We start from the raw sequence: 25,184 nt of genomic DNA, 5'->3' as shown, positions 1-25,184 counted from the left end.
CTTGAAGTTGCTTTTATTGGGCTGCTTGGGTGCTCACAAGACAAAAGGAAAACAATATTAAAAAAGACGAATGTTTCATTGGAACACGAGCAATATTGTTGTTTGGATATACAGGAGTGCCAAACACAGAATTAATAAAGTATTTAACATTGAACAGTATACACTTTTTAATGCTCGTATATTATTTCTATTATACTGTAAAAATGTAATAAATAGATTGAATAACGAGTAATAAAGTGATTGAATACTTGTACTTCATAGTATAATTTCAGGGTTTCCCCTACATATTAATTAGTGTGGTGCACCGCCACACCAAAATAAAGGCCGCCACGCTGTGCAAAAGAGATGTTTTTACCAAAAAAAAAAAAAATTAAGTCAGTTTCAAACTAGCGGCAACCTATTCATTGTGTATTGTAATGTCCATAACTCTGGAGGCCCAATGAAGAAACATTCGGACGACGAGCTGTGACGTACAGGGAAGCAAGGTAGCGGTCGCATGTCACGGAAGCCTGCTGTTATTTTGTTATTGTTTTTCTTTATTTGCCACAATAAAGTGGGTTAGCCAATACAGACTCCTCTCCTTCTTCCCCCCATCCGGGGCATTACAGTATTTTGGATCGGACTTTTCGGCAAAAGTAAGCAGTGGACGGCCGAGGGGCATGCGTACTTATTATATCTGCTACCAGGCTGTTTCGGCGAACGGATATACGCAATCACGGTTGACGAAACCTTGATAAATGCGCTCTTTTTATCCAAGTTTCGCGAGCTCTGGGACACTCGAAAAATTACTCTCATACTTCTTGCTGAGCTAATTGGTACCTCAATGTGCGTTTGTGTGGAAATGGAGTTCACAAACAACAACCAAAAAAATATTCACCTTCTCACCGAAACTAGTAAATCTCTTAACACGGCAAGTAGAATTTCCCCCTACTCCTTGAAATGGATCCATTACAAGGGCAAAGGTTTGGTCTCAATATTGGTAGGGACGATATAACAGCATAACCTGTATATACACTTTTTGCTGGGGACGGACATTACCGTAATAAGACCCAACAGATTGGCTGGGTCAGGGCTGCATTTCTCACCACAAATTTGAACCTAATTGATAGATAGGCTAAATCAGGGCTCGGGAACCTTTTTGGCTGAGAGAGCCATAAACACATTTTTTAAAATGTAATTCCGTGATAGCCATACAATTTGTTTAAAACTAGAAATACAAGTAATGTGTGCATTTTATGTCATTTAAACACTTTTAAAGTACAATAAATCTCTAAATTCTTTTTAATAACATTGTTATGCTGTTGCTAATCAATGATGAGTATTTCTTACCATTAATGCGACTTCTGGTGTTGCTGATGGCTTTGTAGTCTGGTTGATACTTGATGAGGTTAAGCGTCATGCAGGCATTGAGAAACTTAGGATACGTCTCTTATCATGTTCACGAAGAAACGACACGAATCCTGTTTTTTCCAACCATACACGGAGCACCATCAGTGCACACCGAAACAAGTTTGTTTTGGTTGATTTTTTTCTTTAGCAAACTCAATGAAGGACTTGAAAAAATCCTCCCCTCTTGTTGTCCCTTGCATAGCCAAAACTGCCAGACTTTCCTCATGTAGTGTGTCACTGACAACATACCTTGCGATCACGCTGAACTGTGATAAATTGCTTACGTCCGTTGACTCATCCAAAGCGAGTGAAAAAAATGGAGCCAATTTATGTCCTTCATGTCAAAAAGTTCATTGGCAACATCAAGCATGAATGCTTTGGCGTACTCCCCATCTGTGAATGGCTTCCCGTTTCTCACAATTGCTAAAGCGCCAGCAAAGCTAGCCGAATTCCAGTCACCTTGCTTGGTTCAAACACAGAGTTGCACTCTTGATAGAAGCTCTTGACATGCTTTCTTCCTGTTGTCCCCCGCCGGATATTTCGATGCAAATGTAGTATGGCGGGTGTCAAAGTGCCGCTTTATATTTGACCTTTTCATAGATGCAATTTCATCATTGCATATTAGACACGCCGCAGAACCTGCTCTCTCCACAAAGGCAAATTCCTCTGTCCATTCCTGCTGAAAAGTACGATACTCCTCGTCTTTTTTTTTTTTTGCCATCTTCTCAAAAGGGTTTCTAAAATTAGCAGGGAAAACGAAACTACAACCGTGGGAAAATGACTACGCACATGCGCACATCGGCCGCTCTTTTTGACAGCAAAATACGGCGAACCCACTCGATCAGTGTCTCTGCCTCATCTGCGTTGCCAATGCGATTGATAGACAGATCAATAGATAGACGCAACGACATGTATGTTAGCCACTTTCCCACTAAAATAACTGCGAACCGGCTTTCTAGTCGGCGGGGATCGTCGCAGTTTTGCGCAATGCGCAAAGGAGTATAAAGAAGGTTTTTTTAAATAAAGATTTGTCTGCGAGCCAGATGCGGCGTCAAAAGAGCTCGCGGGCCATAGGTTCCCAACCCCTGGGCTAAATGAGCAATGCAAAAATAAATCTGTCTTGACGTACTAACTTTCACACTGCAAATTTAGAACGTTTTAATACAATGATTTTTCTGAAATCTATTCGAATAATTGTTCTCCATCTTGTTTTGAGTGTTAAAGACTAGTTAACAGATTAATGGGTCCGATTACTCCATTTACTTTAGGTAAATAATACCATTTGTTCTTATTAAGCCTATACATCTAAAGGTTGGTCATGTTTCACCAAAATCAAGGGGGAAAATGCTTTCAAATAATGTTTTGAACAATATCACTTGTTGAATTAAGAACATTCCTGATGAAAAAGTTTTTTTTGCTTAAAATACAGTGCCCTCCATAATTATTGGCACCCCTGGTTAAGATGTGTATTTTAGCTTCTAATAATTTTTTTAATTCCAATAATATGGGGAAAAAAGAGAAAAATCCAACCTTCAATACAAGTGCATTTATTCAGTGGGGGGAAAAATCCCACATAAAGAAATAATTATTTGACATCAAATAATGTGTGTCACAATTATTGGCACCCCTGGTGTTAATACTTTGTACAACCCCCTTTTGCCAACAAAACAAGATCTGGGGACCGAGATGGCCATTGGAGGAGCTTGATTTTGTGTCTGGTGAACCATTTCTGTGTAGATTTGGCCATATGTTTAGAGTCATTGTCTTTCTGAAAGACCCAGTGACGACCCATCTTCAGCTTTCGGGCAGAGGGCAACAGATTTTGATTTAAAATGTCCTGGTATTTCAAAGCATTCATGATGCCATGCACCCTAACAAGGTTCCCAGGGCCCTTGGAAGCGAAACAGCCCCACAGCATCACTGACCCACCCCCATACTTCACAGTGGGTATGAGGTGCTTTTCAGCATGCGCATCTTTCGTGGCACGCCAGACCCACTTAGAGTGTTTGTTGCCAAAAAGCTCAATCTTGGTCTCATCTGACCAAAGCGCTTCAACTGGGACCGTGTGCTTTGGTGTGCTTCCACCCTAGGTTGCTAAACTGTCTTGAATGCACACTCCTACCCAAGGTGATTTTTTTTCTGACCAAAGCACACGGTCCCAGGCTTCAACTGGGACTGTGTGCTTTGCTGGGACCGTGTGCTTTGGTCAGATGAGACCAAGATTGAGCTTTTTGAAACCAAACACTCTCAGTGGGTCTGGCGTGCCACGAAAGATGCGCATGCTGAAAAGCACCTCCTACCCACTGTGAAGTATGGGGGTGTGTCAGTGATGCTGTGGGGCTGTTTTGCTTCCAAAGGCCCTGGGAACCTTGTTAGGGTGCTTGGCATCATGAATGCTTTGAAATACCAGGACATTTTAAATCAAAATCTGTTGCCCTGTGCCGGAAAGCTGAAGATGGGTCGTCACTGGGTCTTTCAGCAAGACAATGACCCTAAACATATGGCCAAATCTACACAGAAATGGTTCACCAGACACAAAATCAATCTCCTCCCATGGCCATCTCGGTCCCCAGACCTTGTTTTGTTGGCAAAAGGGGGTTGCACAAAGTATTAACACCAGGGGTGCTAATAATTGTGACACACATTATTTGATGTCAAATAATTATTTCTTTATGTGGGATTTTTTACCCCACTGAATAAATGCACTTGTATTGAAGGTTGGATTTTTCTCTTTTTCTCCATTAAGGTCCTATATTATTTGAAATAAAAAAAATATTAGAAGCTAAAAAACACATCTTAACCAGGGGTGCCAATAATTATGGAGGGCACTGTAAGTGTGTTAAAAAATAGCTGTCTCAAAATAATCTTATTTCAAGAAATCTGAGTAAAATTTACTTAAAGCACTGGCAGATAATTTCAATTATTTCCAGTAGATTGAAAACAAGGGAATTTAGTCATCTGCCAGTCAAACGTGCATTTGAGGGGGGAAAATGGTGTCAGTGTAAGTCTGAACATCTTGAAAGTAATTCACTTAATAATGGTTGGGTCAATTCTATTCTATCCTTACAAAATATGTAAAGACAATCCAAATGACCTCTATAACTGAACTCATTATATAATGCAAAAAGGTTGCTTAAAATTTGGTGGGGACAATTTGAGCATCCTGAAAAGTTCCTAGTGATATGTCCCTAACGTCCCTCTGCAAACCCATTAGTCCATTAACCGAAGTACTAATATTGTTGTGTTAATGTAGTACATATTAAGGCCAAATAAAAGGAAAAAAAAGGACTACGAGATGTAAGTCATAGTATTGCTATAGGAAAAAAACAGTCGTATTATTACGTAGGGTAATGTAACTGTAATCAGCTACGCATTTTCCGTACATGAACCGTAGCTGAGAGCTATGACATTAGCCTGGCTCATGAAACATTTCAAATAGATCTTTGTTATGGTTCTTTTTGGGAAGCAAAATGTGAAAAAAAAATCTCATGATATGACGCAATTTTGCCGTGGCACGACATGGTGAGGCAGTCCGACTCCAATGCAGGCCACCACCACAGTTTCAAAAATATTCAAGAGGAAACACTGAATTTGTCATACTATTATTTCTAAATATACGAGGGTAAATAAAAAATTATCCGCTTATTGGCCTAAAGCGCACTCTTGTTTTAGCTTTTTCCCAAATTTTTTTTAACACGTGTCGACTACTTTGTCACGTGATCACGATCAGCTAAACCAGGGGTGCCCAATCCCGGTCCTCGAGAGCCCCTATCCAGCTTGTTTTCCGTGCCTCCCTTCTTTTAACACACCTGAATCAAATGATCAGCTCATCAGCAAGCTCTGCAGCAGCCTGATAACGATCCTGATTAGTTGATTCAGGTGTGTTAGAGGAGGGAGACACGGAAAAGAAGCTGGATAGCGGTTCTCGAGGACCGGGATTGGGCACCCCTGAGCTAAACTAATTGTTCGTTGAGTTTTAACATGTGTTATTTTCAGTTGATAAAAATGGACGCTCCACTTGCACAATTCACCAGAGAAGAACAACGTGCTGTGGTCAGAAGGTTCACCAGGGCAGAAATAAAAGTCTCTCAGTGCGTTGTCTCCATATTGTGCTATCGAGAAGAACGGTATATGGGTGGATTGAGAAGTTTAAAACTACCCAGACGATTGAAACATGCAGAAGGAGCAGGACGTCCATCAACCGCCATCAGTAAAGAGAAGACTCTGCAAGTTCAACAAATCATATTGGCAAACCACCGCATAATCACTGATGAGCTAGCACAATCTTTGCAGATCAGTTTTGGCTCTACTTAAGAAATTATTCATGAAATCCTTGGGTACAATAAAGTTTCTGCAAGGTGGGTGCCAGGGCAGCTTACAGAAGAGCACAAGCGTAGATGTATGGAGATCTGCCAAATGTTATTGAACTGCTACAACAATGAAGGTGAAGAATTTTTGAGTCTAATAGTCACTTGAGATGAATCATGGTTTCATCACTAGTCCTGAAACCAAGAGGCAAAGCTTGGAGTTGAAACTGTCCTCCCCGTTTAACAAAAAGAATTCAAGAGTCAACTTTCTGCAGGAAAGGATATGCTAACCATTTTTTGGGATTCCGACGGGCCTGTTTTGGAGGAATTTCTAGAAAAGGGGAGTACATTCAACAGTGCAAGGTACTCTAATTCACTAGCCAAGTGCCTGACGCCTGCAATTTGGATCAAACGCCGAGGGTTACTGTCAAAGTTTTGCTGCATCATGACAATGTACGCCCACATGGTGCATGGAAACCACTAAAACCATTAACAGACCGGGTTTTGAGGTGCTGGAGCATACTGCATACAGCTCAGATCTCGCTCCTTCCGACTCTTTGCTCCACTCAAAAATGCATTACGGGGCTTTAAATTTCCTTCTGATGAAGCAGTGCGAAAAGCGTTGCATAAATGGTTGCGCGACCAGCCAAAGATTTTCTTCTCAGATCTTTTTCGTGGTTTGTGTTTTTGAAATAAAATAATAAAAAGTGTAGATTATTATAGATTTACCCTCGTATAAATATAAATTAATATAGCAATTATAGTATACAGTGTATCACAAAGTGAGTGCATCCCTCGCATTTCTGCAGATATTTAAGTACCGTATTGGCCCGAATATAAGACTGTGTTTTTTGCATTGAAATAAGACTGAAAAAGTGGGAGTCGTCTAATATTTGGGGTCTAGACATGATACCCATTCACGACGCTAGATGGCGCCAGTTATCATTGAAGCGAATGCTGAACTTAAGGAGTAATGTTCTGTTATGACAGATCTCAGCTTCTCTCAAGTTTAACCAGTTTGCATTATTTTATTGCATTGTTTTTCCTTATTAAGATTTGTTTTAAGACTACAGTTACATTTAGACCTCACTTTGATGGTTAATGCAGTTATTGCAATTTTGTTGTTTTATCACAATAGATTGGTTTTGACACAATGAAAAGTAGTCTGTGTGCAGCTTATATAATAGAGTTAATTTATTTTCCCCTCAAAATAACTCATAATATAGCCATGAATATCTAAACCCCTGGCAACAAAAGTGAGTACACCCCTTTGAAAAAACATACATCCCTAAATGTCCAAATTGAGTACTGCTTGTCATTTTCACTCCAAAATGTCATGTGACTCGTTACAGGAGTGCTGTCAGCATTGCTGCAGAGATTGAAGAGGTGGGGGGGGGGGGTCAGCCTGTTAGTGCTCAGACTATGCGCCACACTCTACATCAAATTGGTGTGCATGGCTGTCACCCCAGGAGGAAGCCTCTTCTGAAGATGGTACACAAGAAAGCCCGCCCGTCTCATCAGACCATACAACATGGTTCCAGTAACCCATGTGCTTTGTTGACATGTCTTTAGCAAACTGTTTGCGGGCTTTCTTGTGTACCGTCTTCAGAGGAGGCTTCCTCCTGGGGTGACAGCCATGCACGCAGTTTGATATAGAGTGCAGCGTATGGTCTGAGCACTAACAGGCTGACCCCCCACCTCTTCAATCACTGCAGCAATGCTGATAGCACTCCTGTAACAAGTCACATGACATTTTGGGGGGGAAATGACAAGCAGTACTCAATTTGGACATTTAGGGATGTACGTTTTTTCAAAGGTGTGTATTCACTTTTTTTGCCAGGGGTTTAGATGTTAACTCATTTGCTCCTCAAAACGTATAAATACGTTCTATTTTTTAATTGTTTCAGTGTCCCAAAGACGTATTTATACGTCTTTTACGTTAAAAAAAAAATTATTTTTTTTTAAAGACATCTCAGGGTCGTGATTCAATTTAGCTCCAAAACACAAAGCTGAAAATCCATTTTAAAGCAATAAAACTGACCACTGGAGGGTAGTAGCGCATTGGTAAGACCCACAACCCGATTTAACGGCAACGAACGGCCGGGCGCCGGCGGAAGACGACCAAATGGATGCCAGGCGGTGGACGACCGTGCAGAACAACCGGTAGGTCACCCGGGATGCCAGGCGCTGGACAACCGAGCAGAACGACCGGGACCACTAGTGCAGTGGACGCTGCCTTTGAGTCCGTGCTGCTTGCGAGCTGAGCCCGCAGAGACTCAAAAAAATTCATATTTATGAGACAGCGATGAGGGAAAAGTTTAAACGGCTGTCGCTGCCAGAGCAACATCATCTTTCAGTTAGCAAAGTAACAATTTATTTACACACAACTATCTAAAGCACTATTTGTCTTGTTTATGTTATTTAGTAAAAGGAAAACATTATTCAGATGTTTGGGATGTAACTAAAGCAAAAAATAGCTGTGTTAAAGTCAGAGTTATGTTTGAAATTTATGCTTTCACAAAAAGCTCAATTTCTCAGTTTTTTCATGAGAAATTGGAAAATTGCTCAAACTAAGCTATTTTCTAATGCTGATAGAACAATAGAACAGAATTTTCTGTGGGCCTTGCAAAATCAGTCAAAATCCAGTAAAACGGTCGGGAGCGAAGGGCCTTGCTCCGGTGAAAATGGCTGGGAGTGAATGAGTTCATGACAATAATTTGAGGGGAAAATAAATGAACTCTATTATATAAGCTGCACACAGACCACTTTCCATTGTGTCAAAGTGTCATTTTGTCAGTGTTATCCCATGAAAAGATATTAGGGGTGCACGATATCCATTTTTTAAAACCAATATCGATAACTTCCTGCTCCTCAAGGCCGATACCGATACGATAACCGATAAATATATATATATATAATTTTTCAATGTATATGCACCTGAGTTTTTGAACACCTGTAGGTCAAAAATACTAGTGGTTGATTCAGCTTAGATTTGCCTTTGACCGAACCAGAATTTTCATGATGACATGAACATTATTATAATGAACAAAACGAGGACAGTAACAAAACTATGCATACTGGAAAAACAGGAGTAGAAACAAACGCACAAATCCCAATCCGACACCGTGCCAAAAATATTATTAATAAGGCCAATAATATGTTATCGGATTTATTGGGATGACCTCATAATTCCTATTATCGGACCGATAATTATCGTGCACCTCTAGAAGAAATACTTAAATATCTGGAGAAATGTGAGGGGTGTACTCACTTTTGTGATACACTGTATTTAGTACTTAAAGCAACACAAGGTAAGTTTTCAGTTTTGGTTGATTTCAGCAACGCCGGTGGACATAAGCGGTAGTGTTTAGCCTTTTTCCCATGAGGACTAGCGCACACCCGCACTGTGTCGTAAAATCATGATCTCCTTATTGCCTGCAGATGGATTAAACGACAATTCTGTATCTGTGTGAAGGATGAATAGTAATAAGGTAATGAATGTAGTTGTGACTAAACAATGGTAAGTGACGGTTAGCAACCGTGTGGATTATTGCGGCTAACCGCCCCACCCAAACTCATCAATGGGGGAGTCGCGAGAGAAACCCAAAATGTCAATGACCAAATACTCATTGAAACCGAATCGTCCAATTTATCCACAACAGACCGACTTTGGGAAAAAGAATCGAGCGTGGGAAATCGAGGGGGTCAGAGCGGCCGGGTTTCGGCGGCGCGGTCCTCCACGTAGCTGCGGTTTACCACGCCTCCGTCGCCGCCTTCTTCGTCACCTCTGGCTCTGTTTCGGACGGATGCCTCCAGCGCCTTCTGGCACCGGTAAAAGTGGGAGAACTTGTTGAAGATGAGGGTAATGGGCAGCGCCACCACCAGAGTGCCCCCGAGGATGCAGCCTCCGGCCGCAAGCTTGCCGCCCACCGTCACCGGAACCACGTCGCCGTAGCCCACCGTGGTCATGCTCACCGTGCCCCACCACCAGCACGCCGGGATGGTGTCCAATCCCTCCTCCTGACCAGCAAAAAAACGTGTCACTTTTCAAGTCCTTCCATGAATATGAAGTGAAATTATTGGTTTTGATATACATGGATTGTGACAGTAATACTTACTTCTTGGTACTCAGCGGTGTAGGCCATGCCGGAGAAGACGGACACGCCCACGGCCAAGTATAGCAAGAGGATGCCCACCTCACGGTAGCTGTGCTGCAAACAGACCGTGCCAAACCTTGTTTAATCGGGCTTGGGCGGATGAGTATGCGGTGCGCTCACCCTCAGGGTGGCCCCAAGCGAGCGCAGTCCTGTGGAGTGTCTGGCCAGCTTCAGGACTCTGAAGACCCGCAGGAGACGGAACACCTGAAAGACACCAAACATCCAGCGAGTGAGCAGCTAGTTGGTGAAACAAAGCGAAAAAAGGAAGTGAAAGAGGGTAAGATGGAAGTGAAATGGGGAGGAATTGAAGGAAGTAAGGAGGAAAGTTAAGAGTGAAAAGAAAAAAGTTTTTGTTTTAATTCTCTTATTGAACAGAAGTTCACAGTTCTGTGTATTTTGGTCACCTAAAATGGTAATGTAAACGCATACTTGTTAACCCGAGGCTGATGGCAGTCTTACAAATAGTGACGTACGCCCTTACAAATTGGTGACTAATCTTACAACGTTGTATATAGCGTGCAATATGAAACAAAAATAAAACTCAATTTTTAGAATAATATGAATTTATTGGTAATATTGTAACATATAACCTGGAGAAATCAAAGAACAATCAATATCTACAGCTACATCATGATTACTAAAATTAGAAGTGACTTGTTATAATTATTAGTATTATTATAATTATAAACTTTGGCAATTTCTATCATGTCATGATGGCTGCACTTCAGCTCGCAGTTCAGTTTAAGTATTTAGTCAACCAGCAATTGCGCAAGTTCTCCTACTTGAAAAGATTAGAGAGGCCTGTAGTTGTCAACATGGGTAAACCTCAACCATGAGAAACAGAATGTGGAAGAAAAAAAACAAAAGCGCATAGTTTTATTTTTAATTTCTTTCCAAATTAGAGTGGAAAATAAGTATTTGGTCATCTACAAACAAGCAAGATTTCTGGCTGTCAAAGAGGTCTAACGAGGTCTAACGAGGCTCCACTCGTTACCTGTATTAATGGCACCTGTTTTAACTCATTATCAATATAAAAGACACCTGTCCACAAACTCAGTCAGTCACACTCCAAACTCCACGATGGCCAAGACCAAAGAGCTGTCGAAGGACACCAGAGACAAAATTGTAGACCTGCTGCAGGCTAGGAAGACTGGATCTGCAATAGGTAGAACGCTTGGTGTAAAGAAATCAAGTGTGGGAGCAATTATTAGAAAATGGAAGACATTCAAGACCACTGATAATCTCCCTGGATCTGGGGCTCCATGCAAGATCTCACCCCGTGGCGTCAAAATGATCACAAGAGACCTAGTGAATGACCTAGAGAGAGCTGGGACCACAGTAACAAAGGCTACTATCAGTAACACAATGCGCCGCCAGGGACTCAAATCCTGCACTGCCAGATGTGTACCCCTGCTGAAGAAAGTACACGTCCAGGCCCGTCTGCGGTTCGTTAGAGAGCATTTGGATGATCCAGGAGAGGACTGGGAGGATGTGTTTTGGTCAGATGAAACCAAAATAGAACTTTTTGGTAAAAACACAGGTTCTCGTGTTTGGAGGAGAAAGAATACTGAATTCTATCCGAAGAACACCATAGCCACTGTGAAGTATGGGGGTGGAAACATCATGCTTTGGGGCTGCTTTTCTGCAAAGGGATCAGGACGACTGATCTGTGTTAAGGAAAGAATGAATGGGGCTGTGTATCGAGAGATTTTGAGTGAAAATCTCTTTCCATCAGCAAGGGCATTGAAGATGAGATGGGGCTGGGTCTTTCAGCATGACAATGATCCCAAACACACAGCCAGGGAAACAAAGGAGTGGCTTCGTAAGAAGCATTTCAAGGTCCTGGAGTGGCCTAGTCAGTCTTCAGATCTCAACCCCATAGAAAATCTGTGGAAGGGAGTTGAAAGTTCGTGTTGCCCAACGACAGCCCCAGAACATCACTGCTCTAGAAGAGATCTGCATGAAGGAATGGGCCAAAATACCAGCAACAGTGTGTGAAAAGCTTGTGAAGAGTTACAGAAAACGTTTGGCCTCCGTTATTGCCAACAAAGGGTACATAACAAAGTATTGAGATGAACTTTTGGTATTGACCAAATACTTATTTTCCACCATGATTTGCAAATAAATTCTTTAAAAATCAAACAGTGTGATTTTCTGTTTTTTTTTTTCAACATTCTGTCTCTCATGATTGAGGTTTACCCATGTTGACAATTACAGACCTCTCTAATATTATCAAGTGGGAGAACTTGCACAATTAGTGGTTGACTAAATACTTATTTGCCCCACTGTATATGCATGAGATATCTAGGCGTAGATTGTAGGCTGTCGGCTACAGTCAGGAAATATTGGAGCCGCCTAGCCTCGCATCGCGTTTGCAACAGCGTCACAACAAACACTTCGCTCTCAGTGTCTCTGACTTCTCTCGTGCCATTCAACCAACGTAGTAAAGCATAGTAACGCACGTTGTCTCGTTGGCGAAACGGTGATAAAATCCGAACCGAGAAAAAAAACGTAATTACAACAAACAAATTAACAAATTACGCCGAAACCGTATAACTTGACAGGTATGTAAAAGGTTATAGTGCAGTATAATAATAAAAGTTACGGGTGACATTGTACTGAGAAAAAAATGTATACCTATGTTTAAAAAAAAAATCCAATTGTAAGAAGTTACTCATTACCTTCCTTTTCAACGAATTATTTTTACTTGTATTTGAATAAATCTTTTGGATGTTTACTTTTACTTGAGTACCGTATTTTCCGCATCGAAGTATAAGGCGCACCATTAGACCACGGAAAACCAGAGATATTATTGTTGAATTTTCATGGTAGGGAATATATTTTCTCCACTAGAGGGCACTCATGCTCTTTGGGTAGGTGATGTCTCATTTCTGTAGATTTTTGGGTAGGAATTCAATGATTTTGTGTGTTTTTTTTAACTAATATTGTCATCTAATAGGTTATAGTACACATAGATGACATTGTGCCGAGAGAAAAATATATTATCGTTGAAAAAATATTAGACATTGGAAGCAGATACTCACATTGGTACTCATTACTTGAATGTTCTTTTCATTAAGTACTTTATTTTTTACTTGTACTTGAGTTTTTTTGGATGGCTTATCTTAAAGTAACGCTACTCTTACTTGAGTAAAACTCTTCGCTACTCTACCCACCTCTGTGTATGTAGAGCGGTTAGAAGGAAAGAAGAAATGAGAAGGAAGGAGGGTAGGAATGGAGGGAATGGAGGTAAGCAAGCAAAGAAGGATGGAAAAGGTGGAAGGAAGGTAGGGAGGGAGGGAAGGATAGAAAAGGAAGGGTGAATGGGAGGGAGGAAAAGAAATAATTGTAGGGGATTGGGAGAAAGGGAAACGAAAGCTAAAAATGAAAAGTGAGAGAAGAGGTGTCACCTGCAGTACACGTCCCATCATCCCCTGCTCCGACTGGGCGCCCAGCGTCCAGTCGCAGAGGAGCGTCACGTAGACGGGAAGAACACACGTTGCGTCAATCACGTTGAGCGGGCGGTGGAAGAACTGCTTCCTGTTTGGCGCTAACAGGAAACGCAGCACCACCTGAGGAACACGCATGCAAAGTCAGTGCCATTGACGACAACAGATGACCAACTGTCGTCATGCCGTCCATAAAAATGGAAAATAATTTCCATTGACAGCAGAAGCATAGAAAGTTCTTTCATGGTCTCATTGTGGCAAATTCAGTCACTACAATCTTAATTCTCAACCAAAGATTATTTTATCAATGTCAAAAACACTGAAGTAAGGGATGTCGGCAGCGAATGAACGAACGGCCTCGTGTTTCAAATGGATTGGATGTGCATAAGTTATACACTTATTTCAATTCATAGCAGAGGGATTCTCGCACGTCACATAACTGGACGTCCATACATACACACGTACCTCCAGGGTAAACCAGCAGGTGCTGAGCACTTCGACGGCACCCACAGTGGGATCTTCCACCAAATTGCCGTCGCTGTCCAACGTCTGCAAGACCAACAACTGTCAAAATGGCGTACTATTGTAACTGGGAGCTCATGTAAGCAAATAATGTATGTTCATGTTGTCATATAGAGGTATGAAAAAGTATCTGAACGTTTTGGAATTTCCCACATTTCTGCACAAAATCCCCATCAAATGTTATCTGATCTTTGTCAAAATCACACAGATGAAAATACAGTGTTTGCTTTTACTAAAACCACCCAAACATTTATAATTTTTCATGTTTTAATGAGGATAGCAAGCAAACAATGACAGAAAGTGGGAAAAAAATAAGTAATTGAACCCTCTGCCTAAGGAGACTTAAATAGCTATTGAAACAACGACAGTTCTAGTCAGTTGTGTGCCCAATCACTGATGAGTGGTTTAAATCTGCCCTGCCCACTATAAAACACACACTTGGTAAGAATTGTCTTGATGAGAAGCATTGTCTGATGTGCATCATGGCTCGGTCAAATTAGCTGTCTGAAGAACTGAGATCAAGGTTTGTTGATTTGTAAAAAGCTGGGAAAGGATACAAAATCATCTCTAAAAGCCTGGATGTTCATCAATCAACCGTCGGAGAAGTTGTCTACAAATGGAGGGTTTGGCACTGTTGCTTCTCTCCCGAGGAGTGGCCATCCACCAAAGATGACGCCAAGAGTTCAGCGCAGAAAACTCACAAATGTGAAAAAGAACCCCTAGAGTGTCTGCTAAACACTTACAGAAATCACTGGCACAGTCCAATATCTCTGTGCACACATCAACTATATGTAAAACTATGGCCAAGAATGGTGTTCATGGAAGGACTCCACGGAGGAGACCACTGCTGTCTAAAGAATACAAACATTGTTGCGCGTTTAATTTTCGCAAAAAGGCACTTGGACACTCCACAGAAGTTTTTAGCAAAATATTTTGTGGACTGATGAAACCAAATTTGAATTGTTTGGGAGTAACACACAATGTCATGTGTGGAGGAAAAATGGAACAGCTCACCAACATCATCACCTCATCCCCACCGTGAAGCATGGTGGAGGTAGCATCATGATTTGGGGCTGTTTTGCTGCCTCAGGGCCTGGACAACTTGCAATCATTAATGTAAGAATGAATTCAAAAGTTTATCAAGATGTTTTGCAGGAAAACCTGAGGCCGTCTGTCAGACAGTCGAAGCTAAAAAGAGGATGGATCATGCAACAAGACAATGATCCAAAACATAGAAGTAAATCAACTTCAGAATGGTTTCAGAAGAACGAAATACATGTTCTGGAGTGGCCAAGTCAAAAGTCCAAACTTGAAGCTGTGACTTGACCTAAAGACAGCGGTTCATGCCTAAAATCCCAGGAATCTGACTGAACTACGGCAGTTTTGTAGAGAGGAATTGGCCAAGACTAGTCCTGATCGATGTGCCAGACTGATCTGCAGCTACAGGTAGCATTTGGTTAAAGTTATTGCTGCCGTGGGGGGGGGGGGGGGGCACAAAATATCAAAAGTGATGTTTCACTTACTTATTTTTCCTCTTCGGTCATTGTTTGCATACTATCCTCATTCAAATATGAAAACCTATAAATGTTTTGGTTGTTTTAGTTAAAGCAGACACAGTTTTTTCATCTGTGTGATTTTGACAAAGATCAGATCACATTTAATGGTGATTTTATGCAGAAATGTGGGAAATTCCAAAAGGTTTAGATACTTTTTCATACCACTGTAATTATACAAAATTTCTTTTTTTTCCTCAAATTTTGTTGCAGTCTATCTTTTTGTATCAAAATTGAAACTTTGTGTATTGTTTGTTTCCCATATGTTAATAAGGTTACACTTTGTCCATCCGCCCTGTACCTTATACTCTGGCACACTCTTGATGCACGTGGCGGTGAGGGAGGCCAGCAGCACTCCGACAGCGACGACGCTAAACAACTTGCCGGGAAGTGAGTATCCAGGATTCTCCAGCGTCAGCCACAGACACCTGCGGGCGGCGCCACAACGCAAGCGGGCGAAGTGCTGCAACTCCCTGTGAAAAAATGTCGTGCGTCAGTAGGGGGCGTGTCGGCGGCGGGGAGGCAGGGGAAATTCTCACGTGCGCAGCCGTTGGATGTCGTTGCGCTCGGCGCGAATGGCGCCGCCGCCAAGACGGTCTTCATCGATGTCATCGTCCCAGCTGGGCCGGAGCCGGCTTCCTAGCTTGCGCTCGTGGTAGCGAAAACTGCAGCAAGAGGCCAGGAAAAAGTCGCCGATGCCCCAGTACTCCATCTCCTGGCTGGGATTGGAGCAGTTAGCGCATTCTGTTTTTAAGTTCGCTAACTGCCATTGACGAATAAGACCTGCTCTTAAAATGAATCGTTTTTACATTGAGCGCTTATTGCTTATTAAAGTTATCTATGATTGACAGACGGTTAAAATTTGATCTTGCGAGAGACGCTTGTAAACCAAAAATTCAAAGCGCCGCATGCGTCAAAATCATTTAACTTGTCAAAGTTACCGTGGCAACTCACTGTGTGTAGGTGAGCAGCTTGAGCGGATTTGACTCAATCAATGAAGCATTTAACAAAGACAAGCATTTTTCTACTTTATTCTTGTTTAAGAGTAATTTGGGGAACAGTAACATGTTTAAAATCGTATATATACTTATCATAATTATTACAGTTGAAGTGCTTAAAAACCATTTATTAAATAATATATTTACATAAACGTTTTTTTGTTTAGTTTTTTTTTTTTTAATTATACTTTGGGGGGAAAAAGTGTAAAAAACAGGCCCTTTATGTATCTCTTTCCAATGATAAATCTGAATAAATTCTGGTCCCCATTAATCCCAGAAAAACAAGAAATCACTGTATTACCGCTTACAATATGCAAACTATCGCATAAAACCCTTGAATCCTGAATTTTCATTTAACAAATATTAATAAAAATAGCATTGAAGGAATATATAAGTACATAAAAATATTACATTTAAAATAAATATAGAAAAATAAATGAATGAAAATACAATTAAAAATGTGAATAAATAGTTTTATAATAAAAAAAAAAAGACAAATATAGAAATAGAAGACTCAGAAAATTCATTAAAATGATAGATTTCTGGGGGGTATTAAAACAATCTAAAATTTTATTATTATGTTTTAAAAATATTTTGTATATTTTTAGATTATTATTTTTTTAATTTTAGGATTTTCTCAATTTTAGGGTGTATTTTTGTTGTATTAAGTTGGCTTATTTTGGGACACTTCCTGTTGATTTTGGGGCAATTTTGCGCACTTCCTGATGATCTTTTTGGGCACATTCAGAGGATACTTCCTTTTGATTTGGGGGAATTACTGCATCAATTCCTGTTAATTTTGGATCACTTCCTGTTGATATAAGTTAGAGCATTTTTGGGTCCCTTCCGATTGATTTTGGATCACTTCCTCTTAATTCTGGAGTATTTACAAGTCACCTTCTCCTGATTCTGAGCCGTTCTTGTGCAGATTTCTGTTAAGTTCAACTCCAGGTCACTTCCTGTTTTTTGGGGTAAGATGTTGGGTCATTTCTTGTTCATTTTGGTTTACGAGTTGATTTCGAGGCATTTTAGGATCCCTTTGTTCATCCTGGATCACTTCCTTTTGGGGGAAGTCACTCACAGCAGGGGGTGCTGAGGATCTTTTTTCGTGTTTCCCCATCCAAAAACAGCCGTTTCAGTCCAAATTTGGCATGCTCGCATGTTTTCGCCATATAAAGCAGGGGTCCCCAAACTACGGACCGCGGGCCGGATACGGCCCGCCTCCACATTTGGTCAAGCCCCCTGAACAATACCAAAGAGCATTTTGAATTTTTTTCTCTCACCCTTCTCCATGGTGTTATTTTTTTCCTCGCCTTTTACTGTGAAAAACTCAGAGAGGGTTATTTGGTTATTATCTATTTAACCCTTAGATGCATAAGTGTGTCAAAAATGACCCGGGGAGGTTGTTTTCTTGAAATATCTTTGGAATGAAACTTGTTATCAATTCATATTCCAGGTATTCCTCACAAACATGTTTTTGATATAATGCCATTCAAATTTTTGATGAACTTTTTATACATTTGAAGAAATTGTCATTTTTGTATTGCTACCCTAAGCTTCTACAAGTGGGTCAAAAATGACCCACATGCATTTTCTATGGAATCCAATGGGAATCTTTCATTCTTATCAACTTTGGCTGTCAGGAATAAATTTACCGTGGACCACACAGACTAGGTATGTAAAAAGTGACATCCCATAAAGAGATTATTTTACACAAAAAGAGCTGATACGCGTACAGTAAGTATTATGTCCATATAGTATTTTGTGTGTGTGTCTTTCATGACTCTTTATTATTATTTATCAACAAATTAACCTACTTCATAACTAGCTAGCTAACTAAGGCTAGGTTCATACCGCAGGTCCTAATGCACAATTCCAATTTTTTGTCATATCTGTTTTTTTGGCGTACCCGTTCAGACTGCCTTTGTCCATTGAGCCTGTTCAAGTATCACACACGCGCTCTAATTCACAGTCTGAGATGCGCTGAGCAAACTGGCCCGCATGCGCAGGAGCATTAGAGCAGCGCGAAAACCGAGCTTTGTCAGGCTTATTCTCAACCCATTTTATTTTTTTATGACTGTTGTCAAGCCCACTCCCTCCCCAAAAGCCGCGTTCATGCTAGGCGCCAACCTTAATGCACAGCTGCACTGTAGCACCCTGTCTCTCTCGCTCTTTGCTGATGTTAATTGCTGCATGAATTCCAATTTGGGGGACTTGACAGTTCGGACCGTAACCACATTCTGGAAAATGTGGCCCGGATGGGATTTTAACCACATACGAAAGTGACCTGGACACAAAAAAATTGGATTTGTGCTACATGTTAGGTTTTGTGTTTGGTTTCTCCTTGTGTGACTTGTCCCTGTGATTACCCATTGCTCTCACCTGTGTGTGTTTTCCCAGTGTATCCTGCAATCTGCATCCACCTGTGTTACCCAGCTGTTCCTCGTCTCGTTACCCCTTGTCTGCGTATATAATGACCCAGTTTCTTGTCACTCCTTGTTGCGTCATTGTCTATGTCAATGTCAGTGTCTGCGTCCAAGCTGAAGTCCTTTCCAAGCCCTCGTGTATTAGTCCCTCCGGTAAAGTAAGTTTTGTTTGAACCTTGCCTTTTTGATCCACAGTCCTTTTGTTTGTACTTTGTGCCTTTGGTTAGTTATAATTAAAACGTTTTTTTGAGTTCACCTGCCTTGCCGCTTTTGTTGCCCTGCAATTGGGTCCACACAACCTGCCTTGCCCGCCCGCATTCCGTGACACTACATTTACAGCTGAAATGGTCCTTCAGATGTTGGATGATGGAGAGGCAGTGACAGGGTTGGATTCAAGTGTCTGAAATTTCTGATGATGAGGACCCAGACTATTGTCCAGGTGGCAGTGGCAGTTTTCCACCTGGAAATCCAATTGAACAGGATCAATCTAATTCATAAGTTTCCACTTATGTGTCCTCTGAAAAAGAAAGTGTCTAAATCATGACCAACATAATGAGTTGGTAGGGCTCTTACTAGACAGAATTACCTCCCAGCCAGGGCAGAAAACAGAGCCACAATATCCTCAGAAATTGGTCAGTGTCTCCACAAGGGCTTAGCACCGCTGTCTCACCAAAAAGATGTATGGGAGCTCTTCATCATTGATGATAAAATACAAAGAAGGATAAAGTCTAAAAAAGCAGTTTTTTTTTTTTTTTTTTTTTCAAAAAAATTAATTGAATTAAAGATATTTCAAGCACGAAATCATTCTTGTGTGGCCTTAAATATCATACTAATTAATATACAAGTGATTATTCTTCACCAAAATGGCATAAAAACACATTGGTTCTAATATGGGTCATTTTTTACCCATTTATGGAAGAGTGCAGGGTCCAGTAACTTGTGCATCTAAGGGTTCAATAATAGTGTTATTATATTTTATATTATATTATATTATATTATATTATATTATTATTTTCTTTACTTTTGTTCCATGAAGAATCCAGGAAGGGTTATTTGATTGTGGCTTTCTGAAAAACAATAATTTTTTACATTTAGGCACTCCTGCAATCGTCACACTTTTTCTGTTACAAACTGACCCCGGCCCCTCATCAGAGAAGGCAAAAGTTATGTGGCCCTCACAAGAAAAAGTGTGGGGACCCCTTATATAAAGCGTTCAGAATGGCAGTCCACACGCATGCTGGATAGTTTATGTACTACTACTAGGCTACCACAAAGACATTGTTTTATTTTACCTACAGTGTGTGTTGGAGTTTTTGTATTGGAAACAAAAGCGCCTGTGTATCATAGCGCAAATCATTGCAGCTAGATGGCGCAATGACACAAACATATTTGAAAACTAAAAGGTCCAATAAGCGTCAGTTTAACACCGTTTCACAAAACGAAAACAAATTGCACATGAATATCCAACAGTGGTCTGTATGGTGGCAGCTCAGCAGCAACAACAAACAATAATATGGCCACAATGCAAGCATGTCTTACCTATTTGAAGACACTAAAAGGTAGATGGAACAGTCATGATAATCATCTTCATTTTTTACCTCAAATTAAAGTTTAGAAAAAAAACACTGTTTTTGTAAAGAAAAAAAATGCTAATTTGTTTTTGGGTTAGTTTTCCAATTTCCTCATAGCGTCAGATGGTGACCATGTTACTAATAAAAAAAATGAAAATAAAAAAAAAGATTTTTCCAACATATATATTTAATCCCCAAAGTTGAGTACCCTATTGTTTCAGTGTTTTATTTATTAATTCATTTGTATTTATTTTTTTAACAAAAAAATGTCCCAAAACACTTTTTTTATCTTCTCCGCAACACCAGGGGGTGCTGCAGCACCATCTGCATTCTGCACTTCCCGCGCCACTGCTCTATGTTGCTTTTGGAGAATTTCCATGAGAAATTAGCTCTGATTATGGCCCTCAATAACACTCCATTTTTAAATTTTACTTAATTTTCATAGTAATCAGTGCCCTATTAAGGCTTAACATTCTGAGAATTCAAAAATTCGGCACCTGAAGGAGAAAACGCAGAGCTCGTCCATGATGTGAAGTTTTCCCGTCCGGTAGAAGTGAAGAACGTAGCGGAACAAAATTGGATTGCGGTCAAAGTAAAACTCCTTCCGCTGCACGTCGTAGTCGTCGCACACCTGCAGGAGGCGCCCGAGCCACACTCACACCGAGTAGTTCCCGATATTTGGGACTTTTTTCCAGAACGTCGTCGCTACTGACCTGCAGTATGTCCTCCTCTGAGTGGCAATCCAGAAGTTTTCCCAGCCTGGTCTCGGGGAATTTGGTGAGCGTGCCACAGCAGAGAGAGCGCCTAAGCCCGCCCACGTTCACGTGCACCAGACCCTCGCCGGCGTCCAGGCGCAACGTCGCGCGACCCCGACGCTCAGTCACCATGCTTGGCTATCGCGGCTAAAGCAAGACAAAAAACTAGGGCTGTCAAACAATTAAAATTTTTAATCTAGTTAATTACAGCTTGAAAATTAATTAATCGTAATTAATTGCAATCCAAACCATCTATAAAATACGCCATATTTTTCTGTAAATTATTGTTGGAATGGAAGACACAAGATGGATATATACATTCAACATACGGTACATAAGGACTGTATTAGTTTATTATAACAATAAATCAACAAGATGGCATTAACATTATCAACATTCTGTTTAAGCAATCCATGGATAGAAAGACTTGTAGTTCTTAAAAGAAAAATATTAGTACAAGTTATAGAAATTTTATATTAAAATCCCTCTTAATGTTTTCGTTTTAATAAAATTTGTAAAATTTTCAATCAAAAAATAAACTGGTAACCCGCCATTGTTGATGTCAATAATTACTTACACAATGCTCATGGGTGCTGAAGCCTATAAAATCAGTCGCACCCAAGCGACAGCAGAGGGCGGCAAAACTCCATAAAACACAACAAGTTAGTGTTTCACTGTACTGTCATTTAAATCTGTCTAAGCGGGGCATCTGCGTTAATTGCGTCAAATATTTTAACGTGATTAATTTAAACAATTAATTAACGCCCGTTAACGCGATAATTTTGACAGCCCTACAAAAAACATCAGATATTTCACGCAATGTATACCGTTTACACATCGTAACCATACGAGACGTAGGAAACATCCATAATGTAAGAAGCATTACAGACAACATCGTCAACAATATTGTAAGTCGTCCGTTAAACATAAATCTTCTACAAATTATTGTAAAAACATCGCAAACATCAAAACACAAAAGCACAAGACATTGCATCCATGCAAGGCGTGCACAATGGCAGGATCCACGCATTCCAAATAGTTTACGTACTACTACTAGGCTTCTACAAAGACAGCGTTCTATTTCACCTGCAGTGTGTGTTGGAATTTTTGTACTTGTATTATATGTATTATAATTAGGGTTGTTCCGATCATGTTTTTTTGCTCCCGATCCGATCCCGATCGTTTTAGTTTGAGTATCTGCCGATCCCGATATTTCCCGATCCGATTGCTTTTTTTTGCTCCCGATTCAATTCCAATCATTCCCGATAATATTTCCCGATCATATACATTTTGGCAATGCATTAAGAAAAAAATGAATAAAACTCGGACCAATATATACATTCAACATACAGTACATAAGTACTGTATTTGTTTATTATGACAATAAATCCTCAAGATGGCATTTACATTATTAACATTCTTTCTGTGAGAGGGATCCACGGATAGTAAGACTTGTAATTCTTAAAGCATAAATGTGACCTTGTACAGTGCCTTGCAAAAGTATTCGGCCCCCTTGAACCTTGCAACCTTTCCCCACATTTCAGGCTTCAAACATGAAGATATGAAATTTTAATTTTTTGTCAAGAATCAACAACAAGTGGGACACAATCGTGAAGTGGAACAAAAAATATTGGATAATTTAAACTTTTTTAACAAATAAAAAACTGAAAAGTGGGGCGTGCAATATTATTCGGCCCCCTTGCGTTAATACTTTGTAGCGCCACCTTTTGCTCCAATTACAGCTGCAAGTCGCTTGGGGTATGTTTCTATCAGTTTTCCACATCGAGAGACTGACATTCTTGCCCATTCTTCCTTGCAAAACAGCTCGAGCTCAGTGAGGTTGGATGGAGAGTGTTTGTGAACAGCAGTCTTCAGCTCTTTCTACAGATTCTCGATTGGATTCAGGTCTGGACTTTGACTTGGCCATTCTAACAACTGGATACGTTTATTTTTGAACCATTCCATTGTAGATTTGGCTTTATGTTTTGGATCATTGTCCTGTTGGAAGATAAATCTCCGTCCCAGTCTCAGGTCTTGTGCAGATACCAACAGGTTTTCTTCCAGAATGTTCCTGTATTTGGCTGCATCCATCTTCCCGTCAATTTTAACCATCTTCCCTGTCCCTGCTGAAGAAAAGCAGGCCCAAACCATGATGCTGCCACCACCATGTTTGACAGTGGGGATGGTGTGTTCAGGGTGATGAGCTGTGTTGCTTTTACGCCAAACATATCGTTTTGCATTGTGGCCAAGAAGTTCAATTTTGGTTTCATCTGACCAGAGCACCTTCTTCCACATGTTTGGTGTGTCTCCCAGGTGGCTTGTGGCAAACTTTAAACGAGACTTTTTATGGATATCTTTGAGGAATGGCTTTCTTCTTGCCACTCTTCCATAAAGGCCAGATTTGTGCAGTGTACGACTGATTGTTGTCCTATGGACAGACTCTCCCACCTCAGCTGTAGATCTCTGCAGCTCATCCAGAGTGATCATGGGCCTCTTGGCTGCATCTCTGATCAGTTTTCTCCTTGTATGAGAAGAAAGTTTGGAAGGACGGCCGGGTCTTGGTAGATTTGCAGTGGTCTGATGCTCCTTCCATTTCAATATGATGGCTTGCACAGTGCTCCTTGAGATGTTTAAAGCTTGGGAAATCTTTTTGTATCCAAATCCAGCTTTAAACTTCTCCACAACATTATCTCGGACCTGCCTGGTGTGTTCCTTGGTTTCCATAATGCTCTCTGCACTTTAAACAGAACCCTGAGACTATCACAGAGCAGGTGCATTTATACGGAGACTTGATTACACACAGGTGGATTCTATTTATCATCATGGGACATTTAGGACAACATTGGGTCATTCAGAGATCCTCACTGAACTTCTGGAGTGAGTTTGCTGCACTGAAAGTAAAGGGGCAGAATAATATTGCACGCCCCACTTTTCAGTTTTTTGTTTGTTAAAAAAGTTTAAATTATCCAATAATTGTTGTTCCATTTCACGATTGTGTCCCACTTGTTGTTGATTCTTGACAAAAAAATTAAATTTCATATCTTTATGTTTGAAGCCTGAAATGTGGCGAAAGGTTGCAAGATTCAAGGGGGCCGAATACTTTTGCAAGGCACTGTATATTGTGACTAAATATTGCCATCTAGTGTATTTGTTGAGCTTTCAGTAAATGATACTCTAGCCATTTAACTTCTGCCCAAATGCATGATGGGAAGTGCAACCATGACTGTGCGTAGTGCTACCAATTGATATATCTTCTCTGCGTTGGGAAATAAAATAGGGTGTTAAGAAAAAGATCTACTACTACCTTTCTTCCCCACATTGTTTCCCACGATCAGAGACGTAGCAAGGGTTCCCGGGGGCCCCAGGCAACAAGCAACATGGGGCCTTTCGAGCGTGTGCAAGTAAGGGGGACAGTTGGACTTTATTTCATGGACGCACACATTTTAACTGGTGGCCGTCCTGAGCTCGAAATACGCTCCTTACGCCTATTCTCGCTCCCAGAATACGCAGCGCTTGTGACGTAGGACGATAACAGGACTGGTTGCTATCGAAACGTTCGCATACCCAAGGAACCTTGCTAAAAGGAGGATTAAAATTGCTAATAAAATTGTTTAGGATTATTTTAGATACATATATGTTATATTTTTCTTGTAGAGTATTCGACGAGGAATACAATAGACCCATTAATAGACTTTTTTGGAAAAATCGCCATTTCTTTAAGTAGTCACATGAATAATGAGGTGGCCTGTGAAAATCAATTTGACTCAACTCGGTAAGGACTTTCCTGAGAGTACTGGGTGAGTCACTCTATAAACAATCATGTGGTATTAATATCTGTTTGGGCTTTCTTAAACATGTAAATTCTACGTGACATGGTTAGTGCTGATTGGGATAGATAACAGAATCGATAGATAATCTGCCAAATGATTCCATGGTACAGAAACACTCCCTACACTTGTCGCTGCCACAGTACAGTAAGGCTGTGTGTGCTAAATCTGTTGGCCCCTGCTGGCTGGGGGCCCTAGGCAATTGCCTGGTTTGCCTAATGGAACGCGAC

General features: G+C 40.7%; 1 protein-coding gene across 3 annotated transcripts in view; it reads right to left on the bottom strand.

Moving 5' to 3' along the window:
- Positions 1–7,538: 7,538 nt before the first annotated feature.
- The window catches only part of LOC130921749 (potassium voltage-gated channel subfamily S member 1-like), a 20,081-nt gene continuing 2,435 nt past the window's right edge, over positions 7,539–25,184 (bottom strand). For all 3 annotated transcript variants that reach the window (XM_057845996.1, XM_057845997.1, XM_057845998.1), the window contains 9 exons: positions 21,086–21,274; positions 20,870–21,003; positions 15,917–16,096; positions 15,679–15,850; positions 13,768–13,851; positions 13,264–13,425; positions 9,974–10,057; positions 9,815–9,907; positions 7,539–9,716 (listed from right to left, as the gene is read on the bottom strand). In XM_057845996.1, the coding sequence (XP_057701979.1) occupies positions 9,402–9,716; positions 9,815–9,907; positions 9,974–10,057; positions 13,264–13,425; positions 13,768–13,851; positions 15,679–15,850; positions 15,917–16,096; positions 20,870–21,003; positions 21,086–21,259 (1,398 nt within the window). In that variant the 5' untranslated portion in view covers positions 21,260–21,274 and the 3' untranslated portion in view covers positions 7,539–9,401. The remainder of the gene's footprint in view (positions 9,717–9,814; positions 9,908–9,973; positions 10,058–13,263; positions 13,426–13,767; positions 13,852–15,678; positions 15,851–15,916; positions 16,097–20,869; positions 21,004–21,085; positions 21,275–25,184) is intronic.

The sequence above is a fragment of the Corythoichthys intestinalis genome, chromosome 9 (assembly GCF_030265065.1).
Source record: "Corythoichthys intestinalis isolate RoL2023-P3 chromosome 9, ASM3026506v1, whole genome shotgun sequence".
Taxonomy (NCBI): Eukaryota; Metazoa; Chordata; class Actinopteri; order Syngnathiformes; family Syngnathidae; genus Corythoichthys; species Corythoichthys intestinalis.
The sequence above is the reverse complement of the archived record's forward strand: the minus strand, read 5'-3'. Positions and strand labels throughout refer to the sequence as shown.